Source organism: Rhopalosiphum padi, chromosome 3 (genome assembly GCF_020882245.1).
Source record: "Rhopalosiphum padi isolate XX-2018 chromosome 3, ASM2088224v1, whole genome shotgun sequence".
Classification (NCBI taxonomy): Eukaryota; Metazoa; Arthropoda; class Insecta; order Hemiptera; family Aphididae; genus Rhopalosiphum; species Rhopalosiphum padi.
Genome location: NC_083599.1, coordinates 31,557,899 through 31,584,272, shown reverse-complemented (window position 1 = coordinate 31,584,272; position 26,374 = coordinate 31,557,899). Strand labels below are relative to the sequence as shown.

At 26.6% G+C, this 26,374-nt stretch overlaps 1 protein-coding gene across 2 annotated transcripts in view; it reads left to right on the top strand.

Annotated features, from left to right (window-relative positions):
* The window catches only part of LOC132924210 (dual specificity calcium/calmodulin-dependent 3',5'-cyclic nucleotide phosphodiesterase 1-like), a 175,071-nt gene that overhangs the window by 112,751 nt on the left and 35,946 nt on the right, over positions 1-26,374 (top strand). For both annotated transcript variants that reach the window (XM_060988379.1, XM_060988378.1), the window contains 3 exons: positions 8,654-8,764; positions 17,903-18,077; positions 20,376-20,492. In XM_060988379.1, the coding sequence (XP_060844362.1) occupies positions 8,654-8,764; positions 17,903-18,077; positions 20,376-20,492 (403 nt within the window). The remainder of the gene's footprint in view (positions 1-8,653; positions 8,765-17,902; positions 18,078-20,375; positions 20,493-26,374) is intronic.

Here is a 26,374-nt window from a genome sequence, read left to right as displayed (position 1 = left end):
ATTAAATATTTTCACAAAGTACGGTTACCAAATTTTTCACAGCCTACGGACACCGTAGGTCTTAATCCGGGTCCGTATATTTGCATATATAATAGTATGCCCTTATAATGTGGATTTTGCATCATATAATAAAGCGTGTTACGTTATAAATTAATGGTTTTAATAAAAATAGATCCTAAAAATAATACCTCAGATATGACGACAGAGTTAAGCGTGTATATTGTATATGTATTTATACATCCTAATATCTTTAACTTCCCAACAACGTCGGCTTACGAGGAATTTTTGAGAAAAACCAAGATAATCGTATGTAAGTACTAGACAGCGAATGTGGATTTCCAGAATATATTGTGTACTTGTTCTAAAAGACAATTTATATTATAGTAATCGTGTTTTTTATTCAACGGTTTACATAATATTGTGTTTTTTTACAAAATTTGTTTATCGATGATCGAATTGGTGTTTGTTTTACACTAAATAAAGCCAAAGTGCTACGGGTGGAAACAAAAATTGTTTTATTTTCTTTATTTATTCACAAATCACATCTGCCGAGAATAAATAGTTATGATTTCAATTTTGGTTTTATTTATTATTTATTTTGGCTTGTTTATCATACCTGCACTACATTATACAATCGTATTATGCATTATTTTTTTTTTGTTTTCAGTGCCGTATATATATATATAATTTTATTTTCCCGTTACATTTTTGAACGCCGAATTCGGGTCAGTTGTTTCGTCGTGTCGGCGTAGAGTTATTTTATAATGAGCTTATCGCGTAATCACAGGTTTCCATAAAATATTGAATGCGTTGCGGTGCGTTGTTGTTAATAGAACTTTTATCCTTGATACTCGTTTCTATACTGTAATTTGAATGAGATGACTGCGTACAACAAGAACTTCGGCTGACGTAAAACGTCTCATTTAAAATTCGGTGAAACTTTCCTTTATATTGTATGGAATCGGCAGCAGTGCGGTGCGATCTATATACCTATAGTCACGTAGTGCTTTTATCGTCAACATATCAACAGTCACTCAAGCGACTGCAGCTGATCAATTCAGAGTTAATTATTTTTGGCCATAGTTAACAATCCCAAAGTTGTTACGTATTAGAATTTCCGAGAATTTTCAATTTTTAATTAATAACTTCCACGCCATCTTTTTAGAGTACAAACACCGACACAAGTACACAACCTAACTTCCAATTCGGACCTATTAAAATACTCGAATAGTTCCTAAAATATCTAAAATTCGCAAATAACTATTTTAATTTAAAGTTAATACCGTTTCCGTATGAGTTATTTATGTTGTTGTAACGTATGCGTCCTTTACTTCCGTTTTATTCTAAGTAATACTACGTATTTAAGCATAGAAAACATCAAATATGTTATAATGATACAAGACTCGACTGGACTATAATTTTAGTTTAGTGGGTTATGAGTTTATGACATATTTTTAGGGTTTCGTTACTAAATTAGTTTTACGTCAACTCCACATATCATTATATAGGCTTCACATGTAAATATTTATTTCGCGAAGTCAGAATCTATAATACGCAGCAATACAAATTTTACTCCGAATATTTATTATAATATTAAATTTGCATTAAATTCAGTAATCTATATTATTCGCTCATCGTTTACAATAAAAGTGACATTAGTTAAAATGCATTTTTTGCTTATTGAGCATTGCCATCGCGTAGGATGCCATAAGCAACTTGTGTAATAGATTTAAAACTATTTAGATTATAAGTTATTACAATACAAGAATAACTTTTGTTTGTCCAATTTCTAGTGTGATTCTCGTGAAATTATGCATACTTTATTACATTCTGCATTTAAAAATTGATAATAATTTGTTGCGTATTAAAAAAATTGAACGCACGAAATACCGAAAAATAGATCCTACATCAGAGTGTAGCTATATTGCCTATTTCAAACGCCGTTTTACCATTACTTTATTTAAGGATACATTAAATATTTTCTTCCTATTAAAGAAAATGCTGTAAAATAGGTCTAACAGCTGTAACAGTGCATTGATGACAATTAATTTTTATTGTAATAAATAGAAGTTCATACAACCAAAATATAAAGAATATTTTGTATAAAACACAATTTAAAAAATTATTTTTGCGGAGTAATTTAAGTAAATATTTTATGTCACATTGAAAAGGTTTAATAATGTACTATTAAAAAAATACAATACTGTTTTTTCAGTAATGACATTTAATGATGGGGCACTACAAAATCATCAATATTAACCTGTTGAACCATTGTGAAATTAACTTAATGATTAAAATATAGTAGATAAATTTATTTATACAGTTATAAATAGATTATGACGCAGTTTTGTATTAATAATGCGTACATGCTGACGTCTTACATTGAATGTGAACTAGAAATAGATTTTGTTTAAAGGTAAAACTGTATAATCAATCTAAGTTCTCAATAAATGTTATTTACTTATAAAGTGGAACATTCTAAAATTTAGTTTGATCTCTGAATAGTGTATAATAAGTATATAACAACCTACACATTGAGTGCGTGATATAAATGCATATTTAGTTATCTATCAGATTTGAAGGTACTTATTGCGTTTTGCTTTTCGAATAGTATATAGAAAGTAAAAAGTTATCATTTCATTTTTCTGCGAAACGAACTATTTTCCGTGTGATTTAATAAAATGATACCTGGAGTTGAATAAAGTAAAATTTCTCTTACCAACATTAATTTCTTAAGTTTTTCTAAGAGAAAGAATGTAATATATATACGTGGAAAAAAACAGTTAGAGAAATACAAAACGTCTGTAAACAATAAGTAATGTGTCACAAAAACAAAGAGCCGAGATGTCCATTGCACTAAAAAATAAAAAAGTATTTTATTTTTTTTTTAAATTTAAAAGGCTCTGGAAAAAATGAGTTATTTTAATACATTTTTTTTAGACGTTATATAACGTAAATAAAAAAATAATAATGTTCAGATAATTCTTAACTTTTAGATTTTACTATATTTTATTTTAGTTAAAGTACAATATTGATCCCGATTGTCTCTTAAATGTATCTTTAGCCGTTAAGAAAAATGTGGTAGTCTGTCAATAAAAAAAAAAATAAATAAGATTTCTTCTCAATAGTTGTTTATTTTAACAATTTAGTCATCATCATTATCATATTATTATATCAATATTATTTTTATTATTAACATTATTGACTGTTTCATATCAAAAACCAATCAATAAAATATTCAAATGTAAAAAATTCTTTGTATATTGTATTCTTTGCGTATGTACAGTAAAAGCATTCTTTGTTGCGTTAAAATATTTTTAAATATATATATATTATCATCATGAAATTTATTGGTCATATTATTATCCACATTCAAATAAATATATAATTATATTTTAAACGAGATTCCCACGGCTGCGGGCGTTTACTAAAGACGTGAGCGTGACTCTATAAAAAGCTATTTTTTTTTAACAGCACACCATACGATTTTGATTTCTGTCGGAGGATATCTATTTCGCTAAATGTTCTAATAGTGTAGTACGTTATTGTATAATATGACGTATTTGAGCTTGCGATGTGGTTAAGAGTGGTGTGTTGGAAAAAAATAAAATTACGAAAAATTCATTTCAGTGCAGCTATTCGCACTGATAATAACAGTGTTATTGTACACATAACCCGATTCCCAATCTCAAAAGGATCGCCGCACGTACGTAAAATATACGAGTACGCGTGCATATTATATTAATCTCGGACCGTACACATACGTATTATAATATTATACTCTACTACACGTCTACTCGTTATTCTTAACAGTCGCGAGCCCATCTGCCTGCACGACGGGTCGCGTTTTCCCGTAGTATTATTATATTATAAAATAACATTACACTTTTGTCGTATTGCCACCCTCCGACGAGATCATTATGTGTGTGCGTGTGTCACGATGATGTAGAATAATAGCAGTAGATCGTTGTCGCATAGTGGCTGATAGTTGTTGCAGTAGGTAGTTAGGTACTAGTTTTAGTATAGTAGTTGTGTGTGTAGTCGTCGTCCGCGTAAATGATGAATCGTCAGAACGAACGCCTATGCGCTCCACCTCTCTTCACACGTTGTCTCGTGTGTATAAATATTTTGCTAACCCAACCCCAAAGTAGACCAAGCAGTGGCGGCAGTGGCCGAAATATAAGACTGTAGTCGGAGATCGGAGCTCGCGATCACGATAGTATATTTTACTATGATACAGTCACCGAAAATTGACAACAAAATATAATATAATAACATGACGATGGCTATAATATTATAATCGGTGACGTGAATTTTGCGTAAAAAAATATGTAATGACCAAATCCAATCGAACGGTTGTACGAGTAAATTTCCAAATTTACGGTAGAAAAAGTAAATTTGATTGATTCCCGTTATTAATAATTGATATGTGGCCATGAAACTTCATCGTCGATTTTTATAAATTCAGTATTTTACTGAAATTATATTTTTATGAGATTATAGAACGTTACCGGATCTCGGTGTTCAATAATCACAATATTCTTATAATATCCAAAATTTGTTATTGTGAAATCTAATAAAAAAAAAACAACATAAATTAAATATAGTCACTTTATTTACACAAACGGTAAAAATAATATACTAGTTAGTCGTACACCATATACGTATACCGGACTCCCATCACTAATAATAATAATAATAATAATAATACGTATAACATATACGTGTGATCGAATAATCGGATCGTTTTCAGCTAGCCAATGAAGTTTATTTATTTTTTTTTTTTGCATAATATGACACCTAATATAAACGATATAATGAGAGCAAATATTTAACTAATCGTCATACGAATACGTGTAACAGATCGCATTCAAAAAAATTTGAAAATATATCATATGGAAATATCAACGACGAGTGTTCATGAAATGAGCCCGCGGCGGTAGAAATATTAAATTCCCTTTGGACACTGTGTAATAATATGCCGTTTGCTGGTCATTATCACTCTTCATCTCATCGCCTCGTGTATTAGGTACCTATGTCATTGAATTATAACGCTTTAGACGGTGGCGGCGACATCGAAGAGATGCTCGCCTGACGTTCCAAACCTTATTATCCGTCACAATAATTTCAACGAGTCGTTAACATTCAATTTACATAGGTACAACGTGTAAAATAAATGTAAGTTATCTCTGTTGTCGTCATCATTGTCGTCCAAATTTTAATTTAATATTCTGCACTAGTTTATGCCGTAGCTAGCTATCTATCTACGTAGGTAAATTCAAACTCCTATGATCATGTTTCTAACGGGTTTGTTTTCTTACGAGACAAATGTGTTTCTACTCATTTTTTTTTTATCATCGAACATGAACAATCCGTTATTTTTTCGCTTTTAAAATTATAAATATTTATGGCGCAGGACAGTTAGAATTATTGTCCCATAAACGCTAATCTGAAAAAAATACAACACTGCGTTATTAGTTTATTACGATTTACCTATGATTTTTAAATTATTATTATTATTTATATTATTTTCTTTTTACGAGGAAATATAGATTTTTAATCGTTTATAATGATGAGAAGCTTCTATACGTAAATAATATAATTTTCTAAAATATTATTATAGAGTTATGCATTAATTCTGATAGAAAAAATACCAATAAATCATATAGTTTGGCCATACATTTTGTCAAAATATATTATTTCCCATACTAAATAGTATTGCCCTTGATGTTACATAAAACGTACTAAACCACCCAAACTTATAATTAGTAATATTTTTTTGTTATTAAATTATATCATCAAAAAAAAAATTTATTTTTCTAGTTCTCGAGACATAAAATAATACTCTACTTTTGTTGCTGATATAAAAATATTGATAGTACAACATTAAAACCAAAAGTGTGAAAATCGTTTTTCTATTAATCGTTGTATTTGAAAAAAAAATAATAAAAACAATAGTTGTACGTAAAAGTCTTCCATTTAAAAATGTGATTAGTTTTTTTTCTTAAGCGACTTCGTCTTGTCGTTTAATAATATTATGTTTGTGTTATTTCTTTTCGTATGATGTCTTTACTACTATTGTACTCTAGTATGTGTGTGTGTGTGTGTGTGTGTGTGTGTGTGTGTGTGTGTGTGTGTGTGTGTGTGTGTGTGTGTGTGTGTGTGTGTGTGTGTGGTGTGTGTGTTCATTTTGTAAACGAAACTCGAAAAACAAATAGCGAAAACAGTCTAAAGTAATTTCTACGTTCATACAGTGAATAGTGTCAAACATTTAATCGACTACGGCGGTGGCAGCGCGACGACAACGTCTTACGACACGGGCGAAACGCCCACCGGCGGCCGTGTCATGTCCTATTGTTCGGTCGTTCGGTCTGAGTAATATTATGGTATTGTCTACAAAAATAATAATAACAATAAAATGCCGAAAATGTTTCCTAGCACGCGTTTCCGGCGCACACACGTACACACGAGAAAATGATGAATGGGACGGCGCAATAATATAATATATTATATATTATTATCGGTCGTATATATATATAGAGTATTTTGTGCGCGCACACGCCCGCGCTTACCGATGAATACGAAAAACCACTTCGTCGAGGTCGTGAACGATGACGACGACGACGACGAACAATATTATTTAAGTAGTAAAAAATAGTAAGTGCATAATAGCTGATGATGATATAGCGCGAGGAGATTTCGTGGTGGTGGTGGTCGTCGTCGTCGTCGTCCCGACCGTGTTCGCGGCACGCGCGACTATCGACGAAACGAATATTGCAACAATAATATTATTACCATAATAATAACAACGACACAAAAGTCGAAAACCATAATAGGCCTGACGCTTCCTGTTCGGTGGGAGGTATTTTTTGTTTTTTGTTTTTCGTTTAATTTTTTGTAATTTTCGTTTCCGTTTGACGAAAAATCACAGTCTGTCATTCGAACACGCGGGCTCGCCACAAACGCAGCGTACGAAGAGAAATATACTACGCGCATCCTCGTCATATTATTATTATTATTATTATTATTTATACCGACATCGCGGAGGACCAGTGCAACAATAAAAATATTACGCGCGCACGCGCCGTTTTGTGTACATCGTATTATTATATATTATACACATTCGTTTCATTACTCCGCTTGGCCCTTTTTTTTTTTTATCGTTATTATTATTATTATTATTTATATATATTATTTTTCAACCACCATTTATCACGTCTGACACGTCGCCGGTTTTATTCGTTAGTCATTTATTCCCGACCAACGCGCACAGTCGAACCGTTTCGGCGTGTGTCGTATGCGGTGCGTGCGCGCGTCACACTTTTTGTGCTCTATGTGTATATAATACGCGTGTTACCGGGCCAAAACGTGTGTGAAATGACTCGAGCCGGCGACAAATCACCGAACGATTTATTCGAATAATAACCAGGACACGCAACGCGGATACGGAAGTATATTATATATATTATATATATATAAAAAAAAAAAAACCTATTCGGCCGCGTACCGTAAATACCGCACGAGAAATATTATACCGTTCGTATACTACACTTTACGAAATATTTTATTGCGCAGGCACTTGTGCGGAAATCAAAAATTGCGCTTAGGTACCTACAACACGACACATATATATTATTATTACCTATGCGCGAACGCCGCCCTGTCGGAGTTCTTCGTCTCAATATTTCCTTGAGTTCCGTTCGCGTCGTCTTTCGCTCGCCGCACAATTCCCGATAATATGTCTTAGAGTACGCGTATACCGCGCGTGAGATTCGAGGCGTTATTGTGATATATATATATACGTATAATATCACGTCGAGGTTAATACCCGATGTCGGGTAGAGATGTCTGTATTGTGCCGGTGAGATCGCCCTTAGACATTTTTCCGGAGATCTATTACGGTAAAAAGTGATGGTTTGGCAACCACTTCTGATCGCAAACATTATTATACCCGTCGAAAAGTGATTTTTAGCAAATAGACCAATGATGATTTACATTTCTAGCTGATCAGAATGAAGACGACTTCGTACCCGCGTATCGTGTTGTTGTTATGTGTGTTGTGTGTATTTTTATTTTAAAACTAGCGCGGCGAGTACTTAGATTCATTGTCTTAAAATTTGTGTTATCCGAAAAACAGTATTAAGGAAAAATATTTTTCTCCTGCAGCGTAGCTTATAATTGTCCACTAAGAATTTCATAATAAGTAATAACTCGATAAACTCTGATAAGTATCCGACACATATTATATTTGTCAATGTCACGCGTGTGTTAGACAAATACAACACATGCAATAACAGACTTCGCCTAACTAAAAACATATTAATACATCGAAAATACAATTTCACGAGTTAAATTATAAGTCAATGACATTTATTAATTTCTTATCGGGTGATTATCACTATTAGTAGGTACATTAGAAGCTTCGTCATGTTATATACAATTTTAAAAACATGTTATTGTAAAACACCATTTGTGCAATGCTGCGTGATAGCAGAACATATTTTCAGTTTTGTCGATTAAATGTCTATTATTTTTTTTATAACTATTATTTGTTTAATGCATTATTTATAATATACATTGTACATTTTTCAAAAGTTTTTGTGAAAACCAATCAGTGAATTAAGACTTCAACCTTTTATTTTTATTGTTTCAGTGGCAGGCCCACCAGACTCGGAAGATCCGTTTGACGGAAATAGAGATGATCCGGTGTTTATGGATACGAACGAAGGCGCTAGTAACACACAGGACTCAGATCAAAATTCGAGTAAGTACCATAAAATTCAGTATAGGTACTTAGGAGTAAAGATAAATATATATATATATATAAATGAAAACCAATTTCCAGCTATGAAAATATAGCACGTACGTAATATTACATAAGGCAACTCGTAGTCTTATATTGTTATTAAAAGCTCTATTGATTTAACTAAAATTAATTTTTGATTGTATTCCTTAATAATTATAAGGTAATCAAAACAACTTTGTATTAACAAAGTCGTTACACGTCATTTACACGTCATTAACAATTTATACTACCTCCAAATCAAATATTCAATTTAAAATCGTTTTAGTGAAAAACAAATATATTTTTTATCAAACTACTGATATTTAATAGATAAAAAATAATTTACTTTTCATTTCAATCGTTTAAATATTGTTAATTATTATTCTTTGTTTTATTTTTTTTTTCTAACAGACGTGGTGTTATTTAATTTTTGGTTATTCATTATGTAAATTATTATAACATAGGTATTATAATATCCAGTATATACTTACTTATTTCAGAACTTAGCTTTTAAATTATGTTATTACTTTTGTTGCATCAAATAAATTAAGCCCCTAAAAATCTATTACAAAACTTCTGAATTAAATAGTTAAATATATCTAATACTATTGAGACTCTATGTTAAATATTTAAATGAGAATTAAAAAAATATTGGACTATAAATAATTCGAAACGTAATTTTACGATAGGAAGTATCAACTATAATTAATTTGGATTTTCCATAACCCAAATAAATCTTTACGTTACACTAATTACTGATAAAGTGATAACAATAATAGTACGAGTATCTTTTAATTTACGTATCCATTATTTTCAGATGATCAATATTAATACATTTGATAGACTCTCATTTATTATAGAAAAAAGTACAATAATATTAATAATAAATAATTTGATAATTGATTACAAAACTGTGTACCTAAAATGTAATATAGATTTTAGACAACCGTTCACTTAAATGTATTTAGAACGCATACATTTATTTCATTGTTGTACTTCATAGTATGTTCAATTAATGAAATGAGACGACAATATATTTTATAAATCTTTTGAGGAAATTTATTTTTCTAAAAAAAAAAAAACAAATTATGGTACAGTTGGAGTATTAAAATATCATTAAATAACTATCAAACTGAAATAAAAACGATCGCTGTCACCGTAATTGACATTTTACTATTGCGCGATTCGTCGGAAAAATAATAAACTAACTTTATTATTTTTCGTATTTATAAACTATAAACTTCTTTCGCTGAAAGTCAAATGTTATAGTTCCGTAGAATTAAAAAAAAAATAACAATTGTATTATCAATCAATGATCTCATCTTGACTGAAGATATAGTTTATGCGCAGTGAAATAAGACATCGATAGTCAGTAACGGGGAAAAGTGGTAGAAAATTTTAATAAAAACCATTTCTCAAGACATGAATTTTTATACATTATGTTCATTCGTGCAAACGTGTATTATTATTATTTTATTTTTATTTTTATTTTTATATAAATCAATTTAAATATTTCATGTGAACTCGATCCGTATGTTTCATTTGTAAATATTCATAATAAACAATTTTGGTAAAAAATAATTTAGGGAAACCCGTATAAATTTAAAATATAAAACTTCTTACTATTGCCAGACAAAATATAAATTGTAATTGCAAAAAATTTAAAACTATACATTATTATTTTTAAAATAAAATAATTTTATTATTTTATTTTCATTTATTTATTTATTAGAATTATCGCAATACGAATTTTTATAATAAAATATATTAACAATAAAACAAAATTAATAGATCTTATGGTAAATATTACAATTAATGACGAGTTATACACAATTAAAACTAATATAACAGATAATTTAAATACATTATAAACTATTACATGAGATAAAACTGATTAATAAGATTAACAACATATTAAAAGCGTTCGGATTTTTATTTTTTATTATTACATTATATTAGATTCTTTTGATCAATATAGTAGTTGATTGAAGTGCGAAAAATTATACATTATTACTAACTATCGAAATCATCTTTACTTATCAAGGTTATTGTAAATAATTATGTATTATACTTATAGACGTCAGACGAACGATTCGTGAACATGCAATGAATAAATAATATTATTTACTATTATCCGAAGATAAAATGCCAATACATCACCTTTTACTAGAGTTTTATTATAACTACTGCGAATAATAAAATATGTACTTACTACTGTTGTCTGTGTTTAGGACTTTATGTTTTACGGTTTTATAGTCGTTAGTTATAAATATTCAAAATTATGTTTAAAAAATATATATTTTATGGTCTGTAATGTGTGTACACACGGGCATACTAACTAATAGCGTACAAAGTAACAATAAAATATCAAATAAACCGTAAAATGGTATTTAAATATATTTATAATGTATTCGTATTATTGACACATCATTGTAGTATGACGAGAATATACGCCATAATAAAATATAGTAGAGTTATTTGGCTGCAAACATAGCACCGAGACACTATAACGGAAAAATATTTCGCAGAAACAGTAACATTTCAAATGTTTAACATTTCCTCCGATACTTTTTGCTGTTGTCGACAAACGCGTATTTGTATGTCATTACACATCAAATTTTCGGATGTTTGAAGTCATACAATATTTGGAATAAAGTAAAACACACGAGGTCGTGATCGGCGACAGGAGATAATGCGTTTCCGCACCTGTGAAACTAGGCCCCCAACGAGATCGAAACGCTGCTGAATGTCGGACTAGACGTATTGGCGTCCATTAATTGGAAGAAAACAGTTTCAATACAGGGTGAGTCACTCAACACGTTTGCTCGTGTTCATGTGCTCTCTGAATTTATTTAAACGCGTTTTTTTTTTTGAATTTTTAAGTGTTCTCATAAAGAATATACCTAAGATTTAATTTTTTATAACGTATACAGTGCTCGCTGTGATGATACAAAGTTCTAGTTTTCAAATTATAATCGTTAATTTTAATTGTAAACTGTTAAGGAAATGTTTTTTTTTTTTTCTTTAATAGGTTTAGAAAACAGTCGTAATATTAGTCAATTTTCGATTTCGGCGTTTTAAAAAAAGAATCATTTGCTTAAGTGGATTACAGTCGGTCGTGTTTTAAACAGAATAGTTTAGGCAAATTATATTGGTGACTATAATGACTTTTAGTGTGTGACAACTGACAAGTAAATCAACAGTAGAATAGATGAAACTAATTCGAACATTTTATAGCCTTTGTGAGTAAATGGCCTTTTTTTTTAATAGTTAGTCGTCAATCCGGATGTAATAAATATTATAGTCATTATTTTTGAAAACGATATTTTTATAAATACAAGTTGATATCCCCTGAAAAACTGTAAGACTAGATAAGAAAATTTAAAATTTTTCAAAAAGCTGTTTATCTAATAATATAAAATAAACAAATATACAAAAAAATCTCTATTATATTATATAGTAACATTTTTAGCTAATCGAAATTTGTTTTCTCACATTAAACCTGTCTCACCAAAGTCTTAAAGTTTTAGCAGTCGATTAAACGTAAATACTACCATTTTAAACGATACAAATTTACAGTAAAAAAAAAAATTAGTGGTTTATTTTTGTAGAACAAAAACGTTTATACTGTCACTAGATTTATACTTTTCGAGTGGCACAAACAAATTTGAGTTATATAAAATATGGTCTTTAAAAACGAACATTCAAAAGTAAAAATCAAAAGTTAAATAAATGGATTTTAAAGGAAATGAAATTGGCGATGGGCATGCTTGGTGAATCTTCCCTGTATACAGGCCGAGTGAACTTCGAAAGTAGATAATGTATATTACAGAATTTTGCGGGACACCGTTCGTATTACTCACGCGTCCCGCCACCATTTACCCACCCGGGTCCTCGCACAGCGGTTGGGTCTAACATTTTCGATTGGTCAAACCGATTCGTTTCTCCGCTCATGGTTTAATATAGAGTACTCATCCGGGCGTGCATAATGTACGCGCTTTTAGAGCGAAAAACGCATGATATACATAAATATATATTATACGTCTTATTACTCGTATTTATTTCATTTAATAATTTATTTACCGCCGACCAAAACGTCTTCGCCGGGATCGCCACGTGGTTTTTCGTTTTTTCTATTTAGTTCGTCGCTGACAACGTAAAGGTATCAAATTGAAATAAATAAAAGTTTTAATGTATTATATAATTATACAGTTAAACGGAATCGCTAAGGAATCAAAAACTCTGTCCGTTATAGAAAAGTCAATTTCACTACTGTGTTTGAACCAGGGCTATTGGTATTTCACGTTATAAAGAATATCATGTCTTAAAGAGGCTCCGTATGAGAGATTTTTTTTCGCTTATAATAAATACACCTTAACGACGGTATGCACTGAAAATTAATTGTAATCGCATCATTCTGATATTAAACTCTAATTCGAAAAAAATATATATTATATTTTCCTTATAGATTTACTGATCACAATTATTATTGTCATAGAAATATTAGATTTATCTTCGTTAGTGTTTTCTCTTTTTAGTTTTATGTTATGTGTTACTACAATTTCCTCGAATTAATAAGTTAATGTATTGAAGAAATCTAATAACTCTTCAGATTAAATCTAAAATAAAATAAAAAAACTCCTATAATACCATTTTACGTTTATAGAAATGAAAAAAAAAATAGGAGATAAGCAAGGTTAGGTTAACCACTCTAATGTTTAGTAAATAGCATGTGTCAGTCGGTATTGAAATCACTGTTAAAAATGTGCTAAAATTAAATTCAGTGATACATAATTATATATACTACGAAAAACAATTCTGAACTGCCGGCCTATACGTCTACACGACAATTCACAATTTTTTTAGAATTATGTCTGAATTTTAAATTTAAACCATTGAAAAATGTAATGTAGATTCACCATAATTTTCTTTTTTAATTCTTGAAATGAAAACTTATAAGAAACCTTGTATTATATTTTAAAACTTTCGATAAAAAAAATAATGAATTTTTATTGACGTTAAATTCGCTCGCTTATAAAAATAATTGTAAATATCTATCTCTGTACTTTTTAATTTCTGTAAGAAATACTTGTGAGGAATTTTGTATTGAATTTTAGAGTTTTTTTATTTACAACCGAAAATTGCATCATACATAAGTCCCGTAAGAACTAGAAAGTCAAAAATCCTAAACACATATAAAAGCTTAAAACGAGCCATAATATTTTGAAAATGCATATGTTAACTTATTTAATTCCAAATTTCGTATCTAAGTATTTTTACTTTTATTCGTTTTAAAATGACAATTAAAAAATTGATATTGTCAAAAACTAGTTTTTCGTGAAATTCTCTATTTTTTCGTAATTTCGTATTATTCTTTTTTCCAGATTATTCTAAAAGAACTGTGAAATTTTCATTTTAACTTTCTATCTATTGAAATAAATTAAATCCAATTATTTATCAACAAATTTCTCTAGAAATTAATGATTAAATCATTTTTACTGCAGAAAACATGCTTTTAAACACAAACAAATAAATAAAAAATAATGATACATAATTATTTCCATTATTTAAAATCCAAAAAGAATAAATAATTATTAAAACGAATTACACATTTTAATTTGGGCGATATCAAATGTTGGCGTTGAATGTATATCAATATTATATTATGCTATTTCACAGATATAATCATATATATATATAAATTTATTTATATACATTATATATATAAATATGTGTGTGTGATATCGTTCGATAGACAAATTAATGTGTAGTTACGAGCTTCCTACATTGAAAGTTTGAAATGCCTTAGGTTACTCCGATTAACAAGGAAATCAAATTTTAATTCTACAAAATATATGTAAAGGATAAATATTACATTGCTTTTTGGTATGTACTCGTATTAGCAGTATAAGTTCCAGGGATATTACTCGATTAAATTTGTGTACGTCATGTAAAGTCTTACATCAAAGAAAACTAGCTCAAAATTTCAAAATTCATTATTGCCAAAGCATTAAACCAATTAAAATTTCATAAACCCCAATTAATATTATTACAATCCAGTATTAAATTATAACCTAATTGTTTTACTTATGTGAGAGACAAATGAAAGACAATAGCTGATTGTAATAAATTACTGTAAGTGACAGGTAATATCCGCATAATATTATAACAAAGAAAAATCATATTGTTATAACTGCAATGAGCAGTTCTAAAACGAATGGTGAATGTGTTCGGCGTTCGCGCGTGGGAGAGTTGTTGTGTAGAATTTAATACTGTACTCAAACTCAGCATAAAAATACGTAAAAACCCGAATTCTAAAGACTTCCTGAAAATTGCAGTATATTGGTTTAATAGTAGCTATAGTAGTCTTGATTTTTACGAACAACATACTATAATAAATACAATTAAAATTATAACAAGACTATTCGAATCCGGTAAGCTCGATATAATTTATGTACTGGTTTTATTAAGTTATACTATTAGAATTTCATTTTACATCAATGGTTACATGAATAGACTTATACGATTTGGCATGAATAAATTAGGTATTGATCAAAATAATGGACTTAATCAAATAGACGAGTAATACATATATTAGATATTAAGATAAATTGGATTCGAATTCACTTATAATAAAAATTTGATATTAACATTTTTCCAATAGCTGAGTACAATAAAATAATACATTCACAATAATACATAATATAATATATAATATATATATAAATATCTATATATTCTATATATATATATATATATATATATATATATATATATATATATATATTATATATATATATATATATTATATATATATATATATATATATATATATATATATATTATATATATATATATATATATATATATATATATATATATATATATAACTTTCGAAGTTTTCGATATTATGTTGAAATTTAAATCAAATGTATCGCTTATTGTATATTACATTCAAAACATCAGAAGCTTATAACAAATTTTACTAAATCTGAACATGATGCAACGATTGTCACCTCTTACATATAGTAGTATTATAGATTAACGATCATTCAGTTAACTGAAATAGTTAACAATATTTATAAAAACTACAATATGTGCTAGATATATGTAAAATTGTATGTTTCTGAACTGTAATATAAATAATTTTATAAAATGTATACAATAATATTATTCTAAATCATTACCAAAAGACAAAAATATTGTCATAAAAATTGTATGAATTGTTATATATATAATAACTTTCTTTATTGATGATGAACTATTTATTTTATTTAATAATTTACTGAAGAAAATTATTTATAATAATTATTATACAGGTATGTAGTGATGACTATTTCCATTTAATCTTAACTACCTATAGAAAAATTTGTGTTAAATTACTAACTAATAACTTTTTATAATTTATAAATTATTAAAAATGTGTCTTTTAATGTTTCACTTCTCTTGAATGAATGATAATATGACCTCATACCAAAATATTTTATTGCTCGTGGCACACAATAACAGTCGTTACAATCGAATAGTGATTAGCCTAGAATTATGAAACACGATAAATAATATAAAACTCACCGTTTAGACTAATTTAAATATAGAATAATTATTCTATGTAGAAATAATACAACTAATGTTACTTTAATAAATTCTACTGTTACACCAGACTTTTTATCAACCATACCACTTTTATAATATGATATGATATTGTAATAGTTTATTATTTGTTATTATTTGAATTATTTGCAGTTCCTAAATGTATATTATGTTTTGGATTTTAAGCATGTAATCGTGGGGTAATTTAAACTATGAAATTAAACTTAACATTTAATAAATTAACAGGCATGACTACAAAAAACGGAAATATTTCAAATGATTTTGCAAATAAGTTCATATTTTGTATAATATATAAATGTATTACCAAACTGAAATTAATATTACATTTCTTTTATTAAGGTAAAAACAAAAAAAAAATAATCAGAATTTTACAGCTGTAAATATTTTAATTTATAAGTGTATATAATATGAATTTTGTATTCAGACACTTATAGAGGTTTTATAATAGATAATAACCACCTTAATTTTATATTAATCATTACATATTTAAAAAATATTAACTGAAAAATGTTTATAATTATATAAACATTACAAGAATTGATTTTGATTACAATTATTAATAATGTAATGAATAATAACTATATGTTCTTATTAAAAAAAATAACAGAATAGTTATATGCCCTAATATTATGTACTGTAAATTGTATTAGTATATATACTATATATATATTAATTTGTTTATAATATGCTTTAAAAAGAAAAACATACATACATTTCAAAATATTATGTAATGAAATATTCATAAAGTGTCCAATTGTAGTACATAGTATTTAAATTTTAACACCAATTTTGAAGTTTTTCTCGAATTTAAAAATATTTAAAATAAATATGCACATCAAAAATGTATTATCATAGGTATTTGAATTTCAAAATTGAATATTTAAACGAAATTAAAAACATAATTCATTGAACACTTTTAGTCATTAAAATATGTTATTCTAATATATTTGAAACATTCGACTATCTATTATACTTGTATTATCATCTTCAATATTATACAATGTTTTCAAAATATTTTATCTAATTTTTTTCAGCTATATATTTTAAACCATGAATCTATTCACGCCGTTTACTGGTGTGTTTATATTGATTATAAATTAGATATTGTTAGTTAATATATTATGATATTACGATAATATAATAATATGACATGACATTACATTCAATATATTATTATCTAATATTTTTTTAAAATATGTATTCAACCTACCGTATTACTAATGTAAAATTAATTAACAATACCTAGTTATATAAATATATGATAAAATATTCTAATATTTTTCAATACTTAGTATAGGTAAAAATTTAGATCGTGTAACTGTTTCAACTCAAATTAATTTTGTTCATTCACTTAAATTCCAACATATCCATCATTAGAACTTATGACTAATGGTGATGGTGACATACACTCGAAACCTTCTATACAGTTGAACGGGTTTCCTTTTTTTTTCTTTTTTACAATGTATTACAAAGTGAACTCATATGCGTGTGTTTATCAATTTACAGGACAAGGTGCATTGACAATTGTCCGCCGAAGCAGTCAGAAGAAAAGCACTTATTCGGAAGAATATAGTATGGCCTTGTCAAGAGAAAACGAATCGATGTTAGACGAAGTAGATCTTAGTCTTGAAGGAATGCCATCATTTGACTCATCGGAAGCTGTTGATAAAGCAGCACTCAGGTAATCATAACTCGAAAATTATTGATTTATATAATTGTTACATTTCCTCGCGTTTTTAGACATATCGTTAAAATAATATTTTTCACGGACGAGATAATACATTTCCGGGCCAGAGGAGCACTTTGTCGTAGTAAATTAAGCAGTATAACTTTAATTGTGTAAAATAAAATGATTAAAACATATTTCCATTTGATAAAATTAGCAACTTTGAAGAGTTACAATGTTTACTGTCAATTTATTATGTATTGACTGGCGTTGATTACTTTATAATAAGTAATAAGAAACTATCAGTTTGTTTATTATTCAAAATTCCAAAAGCACTAGCCTATAATATATTAAGCTCTCAATATTATCTGTAATTATCGTCATGTAAGATTATATAATCTACGAAATAATTATGGCTTACAGGCTTATGAAAATAATTTGAGTACTCATAAATTTAATAATGGATTAATCAGTTTCAACATTTAAGATATTATTAAGTATTTTATTTGTAATTATTAAGATATTGTATAATTACATTATTACAAGCACGCGAAACATAGTATAATGAGTTATTATTAATACTACTTGTGCTGTGATGTCGTGTTTAATATAGTGTTCTGTAAAAGTATGTACAGTGTTTAAATATTAAATTAAAATTGAAGAGCAACATTCAAACATTTTTAAAAAGTATAAAAAAAAAATTTAATTAGTGCATATTATTTTATTACAACTGAGTATTATAAATAAGTATTAAATTAATTAATTTACAATTAAGCTTACGTTGACTAGATAGAGCGATGTATATAGTGAGGGTAGTACTATAATGCTAATATATTATATATATAACTTAAGTTTAAAAATATAATCTATAAACTCTTATCTTCTTAAATACTTTTTTTTTTACTTGATTTGAAATTATTATACCTACTAAACAATTATTTGAAAAAATGTAAGAAACTTAAAACATTATAACTATAAAAACTAGTCACTTATGTACTTGGTTTATTTGTAAGTCTTAAAATTATAAAAGACAAATTATTTCCAAAAATAAATAAATTATAAATATAAATTATATTATATTTAAAAAAAACAGTATCAATCTTTTATATCAATAATTTGTCTATAGTTCGCATTTAATAAGGCTTTAAACCATAGATACAATATTTAAATTAATTTTCACGACAATCGACGATTCTGGTTACTTATTGTTATTATTTTACTTATGAAGTATTCACGATGATTGGGGAACGGGTTTTATTTAAGCTATATGAAGACATTTTTTTTATAAAATAATTGATACAATTTATTATTTTTTACTATAACAATAAATAAATAAATTTGTATTACTTTCATACTTTAGAAGTTCTTTTAAATATTATAGAAATCATTTTACTAACATTAAAATGATGGTGTCCAGGATCTTAGGTGTATTTTAAAGAATTACATTTTTTATAAACTATATTATCTAGTTTGATTTGTAAAGTATAATTATTCAAGTGGTCCAATATTCAAGTGTTTTGTTATTCTATCAAATTAAATATCATTTGACGTACCTACTTGACTTGCATGGGCGTATTTTTAGTTGTAAAGATATTGTTAAGTATTATTTTTTCTGAATTTCGATATTGTATTTTATTACGTTACTTATAAATCGTGCGAGTAAAATAAAAAAATTAATATTTTTTCAATATTATTTACAATTATTATTATTCATTAATCATTATATTATATATTTTTTTTTTTTTTTTAACCAAAATCTGTAAAACTTTCTATCTATCACTAACATCCACTAATGTGAGTTCTAACTGAAGATAAACGAGAAAAAGACCTTTTCATCCCCTAATTTAACCTTAGACTACACAAAGAACACTTCAAACTATAAACTCACCATTAACTAGGGTCCATGGGTAAAATCCACCTTTAATTCTAACCAAAATACCACAAAGAGTGGAGAGATATTTTTGAATACACTACATGCTCGTACTCGTATTAATAATAAACATATACAAGCTCTTCTTTGCTATCAAAATGTATAATTCTCGACTGTGTAATAATGTTTAATTAATAATTCACGAGTACCTACCTAATTATAAAAATTGTATTTTAATATTTTAGAAAATAGTGCACAATATTAAGTGTAGAAATAATGATTTAATTAACATAAACATCGAACTAAAAAATATGAAATGTTTTAAAATAAATAAATTAAAATAATTTTCAATATTTTTTTAAAAATTGTATAGCTTTTGATTTTTTTAGGTTACCATATTTTTGTTCACACTTAATTTACATACTATTTTATTCAAATTTTAGATTACGTTGTCTTTTGCGCCACTTGAGGAAAGGAGAGATATCGGCCGAAGTATTACACAAAAATTTATTTTTCGCTGCTAAAGTATTGGAATCAGCATTTCTGGACGAGGAGCAAATGTAAGAATTTAATATTATCACCATGTCAGATAAATTGACTACTATTTTAAGACTGCATGTGCGTGTTTGTGTACTAATAAAACGCGAACAAAATATTATGATTATCGAATCGATGGTAAGCTCAATATAAGTTATGCACCATCATCGATTATCAGATCATTTTTTATTCTAAAAATTAATAAAATTTCATGTAATATTCATATAAGCTATTTTTATCATTTTTCAGTTTTATTTGTTTCTCTTTTGTGTTCATCAAGCTGCTAACGGTTAGACAGTTGTACGACGTACCATATTAACAATTTATGCACGTCGTTTATGACATTTAACCATTGCTACATATCAAAACCACATTAAACAAATCAAATATTTTTATGATCCAATAATACACCTCATAAAACGCATCATAGACTGAACGATGCCTTATGCATGGTGTAATAACAAAAAGCCTATTTATCTTGAACATTTTTTAAACCTAACGCTTTTTTTTTAATAATATAACATCGCATATGCACATAATATGCTAAAATATTAATTCAACATACAATTTACAAAATATAAAACGATATTTCAAGAAGAATAAAGGTACGCTTTTATCACAACAAGCCATATTTATATAATAAAATAGTAAATACACACATTTTGTGTATATAACAGCACATAATATACCCGGATCTCCGTCAAATAATGATAATAATATGATATTTATTTATTCAATTAATAATAATTTATCTATTAATTTCATCGAATATATTTTCTCCGGAAATACATGATTTACAATAAATATGCTTTAATATAATATTTTATAGACGTGTACCTGTGAACACTAAATTTTGTTCGGTTTAATTATGTTAATTTATTTATAATAAATACCTATTTTTTACTGATCATACCGATGCGCTATAACAATATCCCATCGACTCTCCCTCTCAAATAATAACAGTCACTTAACATAAAAAATTAATATTATACCTATTAATTAGTATTTACAATAAAAACTATTTAAAAATGTGGTTTTGATGAGTATACAACAGATTCCTGTTTGAGTGAATGCCACTTTTACGGACTGATGTTGCAGTGAATCTATGCTTTGTTTATTCCGCATGTTTTATTTAAATTTAGCTCAGTAACTAATTTACCAATCGTCAGGAGCAATTTCAATTTTCAATATGATATACGATTGAGTTTTTTCTATTGTATTTAATTATATAATATGCGTAACCTATGCCATAAACAGATAAGATGTAGATGAAACATTATTATTATAACATTTTTATCTTGGGTACTTACATGAAATTCAAAGCTGGGTAGGTACAAGTTAAATATTTTGTAAACAAATTCAATAAGGTTAATCAAACTTAACTAAGTTATGTTTGAGTTATTTTAAAATATAATAGAAATTATGTGTAACCGAGTTACACAATTTTAAAGAAATATTAACCCATTTTAGTTAAAGGTTTAAATTTACTTTTTTAAATTATTCACTCTGATATTTTAAAGTAACTATAAAATAGTTTTTTTTTTTTTTTTATAGCTTAATATTTAACAGTGAGATATCAGTATTCTTAATCATTTATAATGACGACTAACTCTAAAAAAAAACGCTACTCGAGCAATTGTTCGGATTATGGTATTGTATTTTAAAAATATATGCTAGTGAGTACTATTCTGCTGTACGGTATTTTTTGAGATGGTCACTGAGACGGATATGTTAAATTTGAATTCAATATGATATATCACTGTATGAGTAGAATGATTCTGAATGGAGAAATCTATCAGCCAATACCACTTAGTATATTAATAATTCATATTATGTTTTTTGATATTGCTATTAGGTAGATTAATTTATTTTACTATTATTAATAATATAGTATGTTAAATAAATGTTTGTCGGAAATATTTTATTTTTAAAATATAATTGTATTTATAAAATATAACACAAAATTACAAAATATTACAAAATTAAAAAATTTGTAATATAATCTTTTTGAGCTATAACAAAATAATGAATATCGACATTCATAATAATTAATAAGTAGTTTAAATATTATGTAATTTCGTCCAAATTTGAACTTGAAATCTAAATTTAAAAAAATTATGCTTATATGTTTTTATACATTTTGGTTTTAGTATGAAATGTTTATTAAGAAATATATACTACATTTTCAGTTTTTAATAAAAATTGCATATTTTATACATTTTTAACTACAAAAAAATTTCCAAATTATCATGATTTTAACTTCAAATGCTAATAATTGATTATTAATTTTAAATAATTTTACATATCTATAAGAGCAACTTACTTGTGTGGTATGTTGTATTACATTTTCAAGATTTTTGACACAGTGAAAAATTGTTCGATTAAAGTTCAAAGTCGTAGCTTATGAGTTATAAGTATTTAAAGTTTAGATAAGCAAAGTAGTAGACTAACATAGTGGAATTACCACAGTTCCTACACATCTAGTAAATATATTTAAATAAATTTTAGAATTAACTCAGAAAAATGATAAAACTAAAATCATTTTCAACCAGATAATATAACAAAGATGTTAACTCAGTTATTTTTAAAGATTCGTTTTCTTAACTACTCAAGTTGAAATTCATTGAAAATGTTAACTGATAACTTTAAAATGTTTAACTAGTTACTGTACCCAGCTTTGATGACAGTTATATTCATTTACAATTCTGTTGGCTAAACAATAATAATAATATTATACCAATAATCAGTACGCACGACATGAGTGTAGCAATATTACATACCCAACGCGCCGTATTCATTTCGAAACTTATAGACATTGACTATATTATTGAGTATACAATAATTACTGGTCAATCAAAACGACGTTTTTTATTACAATTTTTGCGATCGTCAATTATCAAACGACAAGTGAATAATATATTGATATATATTGACAATAAAACTAAAATATTCTCATTTCAAACATTGTAATATTATTATATTGAAAGGTCGTAGTTTTCATTTTTTACCGAATATCTATATTTTAATTGTTCCCTTCACAGTACACTTTAGTACAATTTTAATTATTGTATTAAATTTTAAATTAATGAACACATGAATAAAAAACTCATCACATACGAAATATAATTTTATTACTATTCCACCATTGCTTTGTTGTGATTTACTATATAAACTTGCCGGTAAAAAGAGCTTTTACCAGCACAATACATTTTAATCTAATAATATTTTAAATAATTCACAATTCTTTTTTTTTATATATATAAATATTAGGTGATTAATTTCTAGGGATTAGGAAAATAAGTAAGAACCTTCGCGTGAAATCCTTGAAAGCTTAATCTTAATGTATCTTCCTCTTACTTTTTTCGCACCACAACTCAATCAAATGTCTAAACGTTTTTTTACTGAAATTCATAGAATTTTAATTTTAATTGACTTAGAAATATTCAAAGTAATTACTTAGGCTATTAAATAAACTAATTATTATAAACAATAATTTTCATTTAAAAATAAAGTTAAGACATTAATTGTTTTAATAATACGCATTGTATTGAAATGAAATTTGTATTTGGTTTATTCCTTTTAGGTATAGTATCCTTTTTCTTAGAAACTTTTTTATACGATTGTCTTTTTCTAAATTTATTAACTCTAGTGGATTTAAAAATGCATTTCTTTTAGCCATTAAAACTTTAAAATGATTTGCATTATATTTCATTTTATTATTATTGTATTGATTTAAATTATACAATGTTCAGTATTCATCAAAATTATTAATGTGTGTATACATACATATTATAATTTTAGTTCTACGACATAACATTCCATAAGTTATTAACAAGTTAATTAATTAATTAATAACCCAATTTTTTCAAAACAAAAACGATATTAAGATACGTTTTCGATCGATACTAAATGTTTATTTTTACGTGTTTACGTTCTGTCTAATGTAACACAATAACATTATATTTTTAATGTGTACATAAGTTTCAATAAATAGATTCATTTAAAAACTTAATTTTTCAATGAGATTATATTAAATTTTAATATTTTATCATTTAAATTAATGTAATCTTAGTATCATTAAAATGTGTAACAAACATAATTGTTTTTTTTTAAATCATGTCTACTTGTTTAAATGTTCAAATAACGACCGTAAAGCGTTTATGATATAAAATTATTTAATCATTTACTTCAGCTAAAAGTCATGGTTAGATAAGTAATTAATGGTACTTATTACAACAGTGGCCATTTATTTCTGATGACAATTCATGGATCTATACAAGCAGTATAATTAAATATATTTTTATTATTTTAATAATTTTCATCCATTTGTTTTTATGACCATTTCTATGTTTCTGAATATTGTTTCCGTTCCCAAATTGCCTGACAAAAATTCCGAAATGCTCACTCATTATTTTAGTTACTATCATCATTGCTTGTTTCGTCTCTCAACTCCATTTTTTATGATGATGTCATATAATTATAGCCGAGTATAACTGTTTGTCATTGTCAACAATTAATAAATTATTTTATTTTATTCAATCCCTGATATTGCACTGTCAAATAATTATTTTTTTATTATATTTTACTGAATTTAAATGAGGTTTATGTACGATATCTTATATCACCCAAGACAACAAAATTATTATACTAAAAAATCGAAATCAAAAAATAAATAAACAATAATTACAAAACTGTTGGACGTAACGCGTCTTTAATAAATCTTTTTTTTTCAAATACAGCAGTAACTTACTAAATATATCATATAATATATTATATTTCAGTGTATTGTTTGATATCAACTATTGGACATGGCCCATTATTACTAAGCCTTATAGTTGTTGTCGCACATGTGATCTGTCTGAGAGAACCCGATTAGATCGAGTTCTTAATGCGTGTAAATTATGTTAACTGGTGAACTTTTTTAGTATTGGCATCATTAAATTTCCGTCTACTTGATCAAAATATGCCTTTTTTCAATGATATTCACAGATTTTAATATTGTTCATCGTTACGTCGTTTTTTTTAAATTGTGACCTTGTTTGGTGTCATCCTTTCTTTTTCTTTCTGAGCAGAAAAAATATACCCTTGATTAACAAATTTCCTTAATTAATATTCTATATCTTTACATTATAACGCTTCTATATGATATAATATCGTATAGTATGAAATTGGTTTAATATAATATCATCAATAACCATCAACATCGATTAGTTAATTTTCATTATAAGACAATTTAGTTTTAAGAAATTACAGACAAACCTTTTAAACTGAATATAAGGAAATACAAATTATATGCTTAATTTTAAAGTTTATTAACTTGATAAATATAAAAATCAATAAATTACATTTAAATCAATAAAAATGAAATAATTTGAAATTTACACTCATGCGAAAAATAATGAATAGAAAATATAAATAAATAAATTACTAATTAATTGGAATAAGAACATTTTAAATGTCGTAACGAATATATACATAGTGCGTCAGACTATAAACATAAAATCCATCGTTAAATATGAACTTGAAACTGAACTTTTTTTTTTTGCATTTAATACTAAAAATTCACCGTGGAAAAAATTACATAGTTCATGACAATTAATGCTAAATTGTAAAGATGAAATTTAATTTAATAAAAAAAAAAAAAGTTTAAAATAAATCAAAGTATATACAAACAGAGCAAAGAGTAAACGCATATATAAATAATACTAATCTTTAGGCAATTAAAAGTTAACAAAACTAAAATAATTATTATTTTAGAGATGTGTAGAATAAAAAATTTTATCCGACGTAAAGTAATTGATTTCGAAATTCAACTTGAAAACAAAATGTTTACTAATCGTAATTGAAATCGCTCTTCCGAAGTTACACAATCTTAATATACTATATAGTTTTGAATAAAATATAA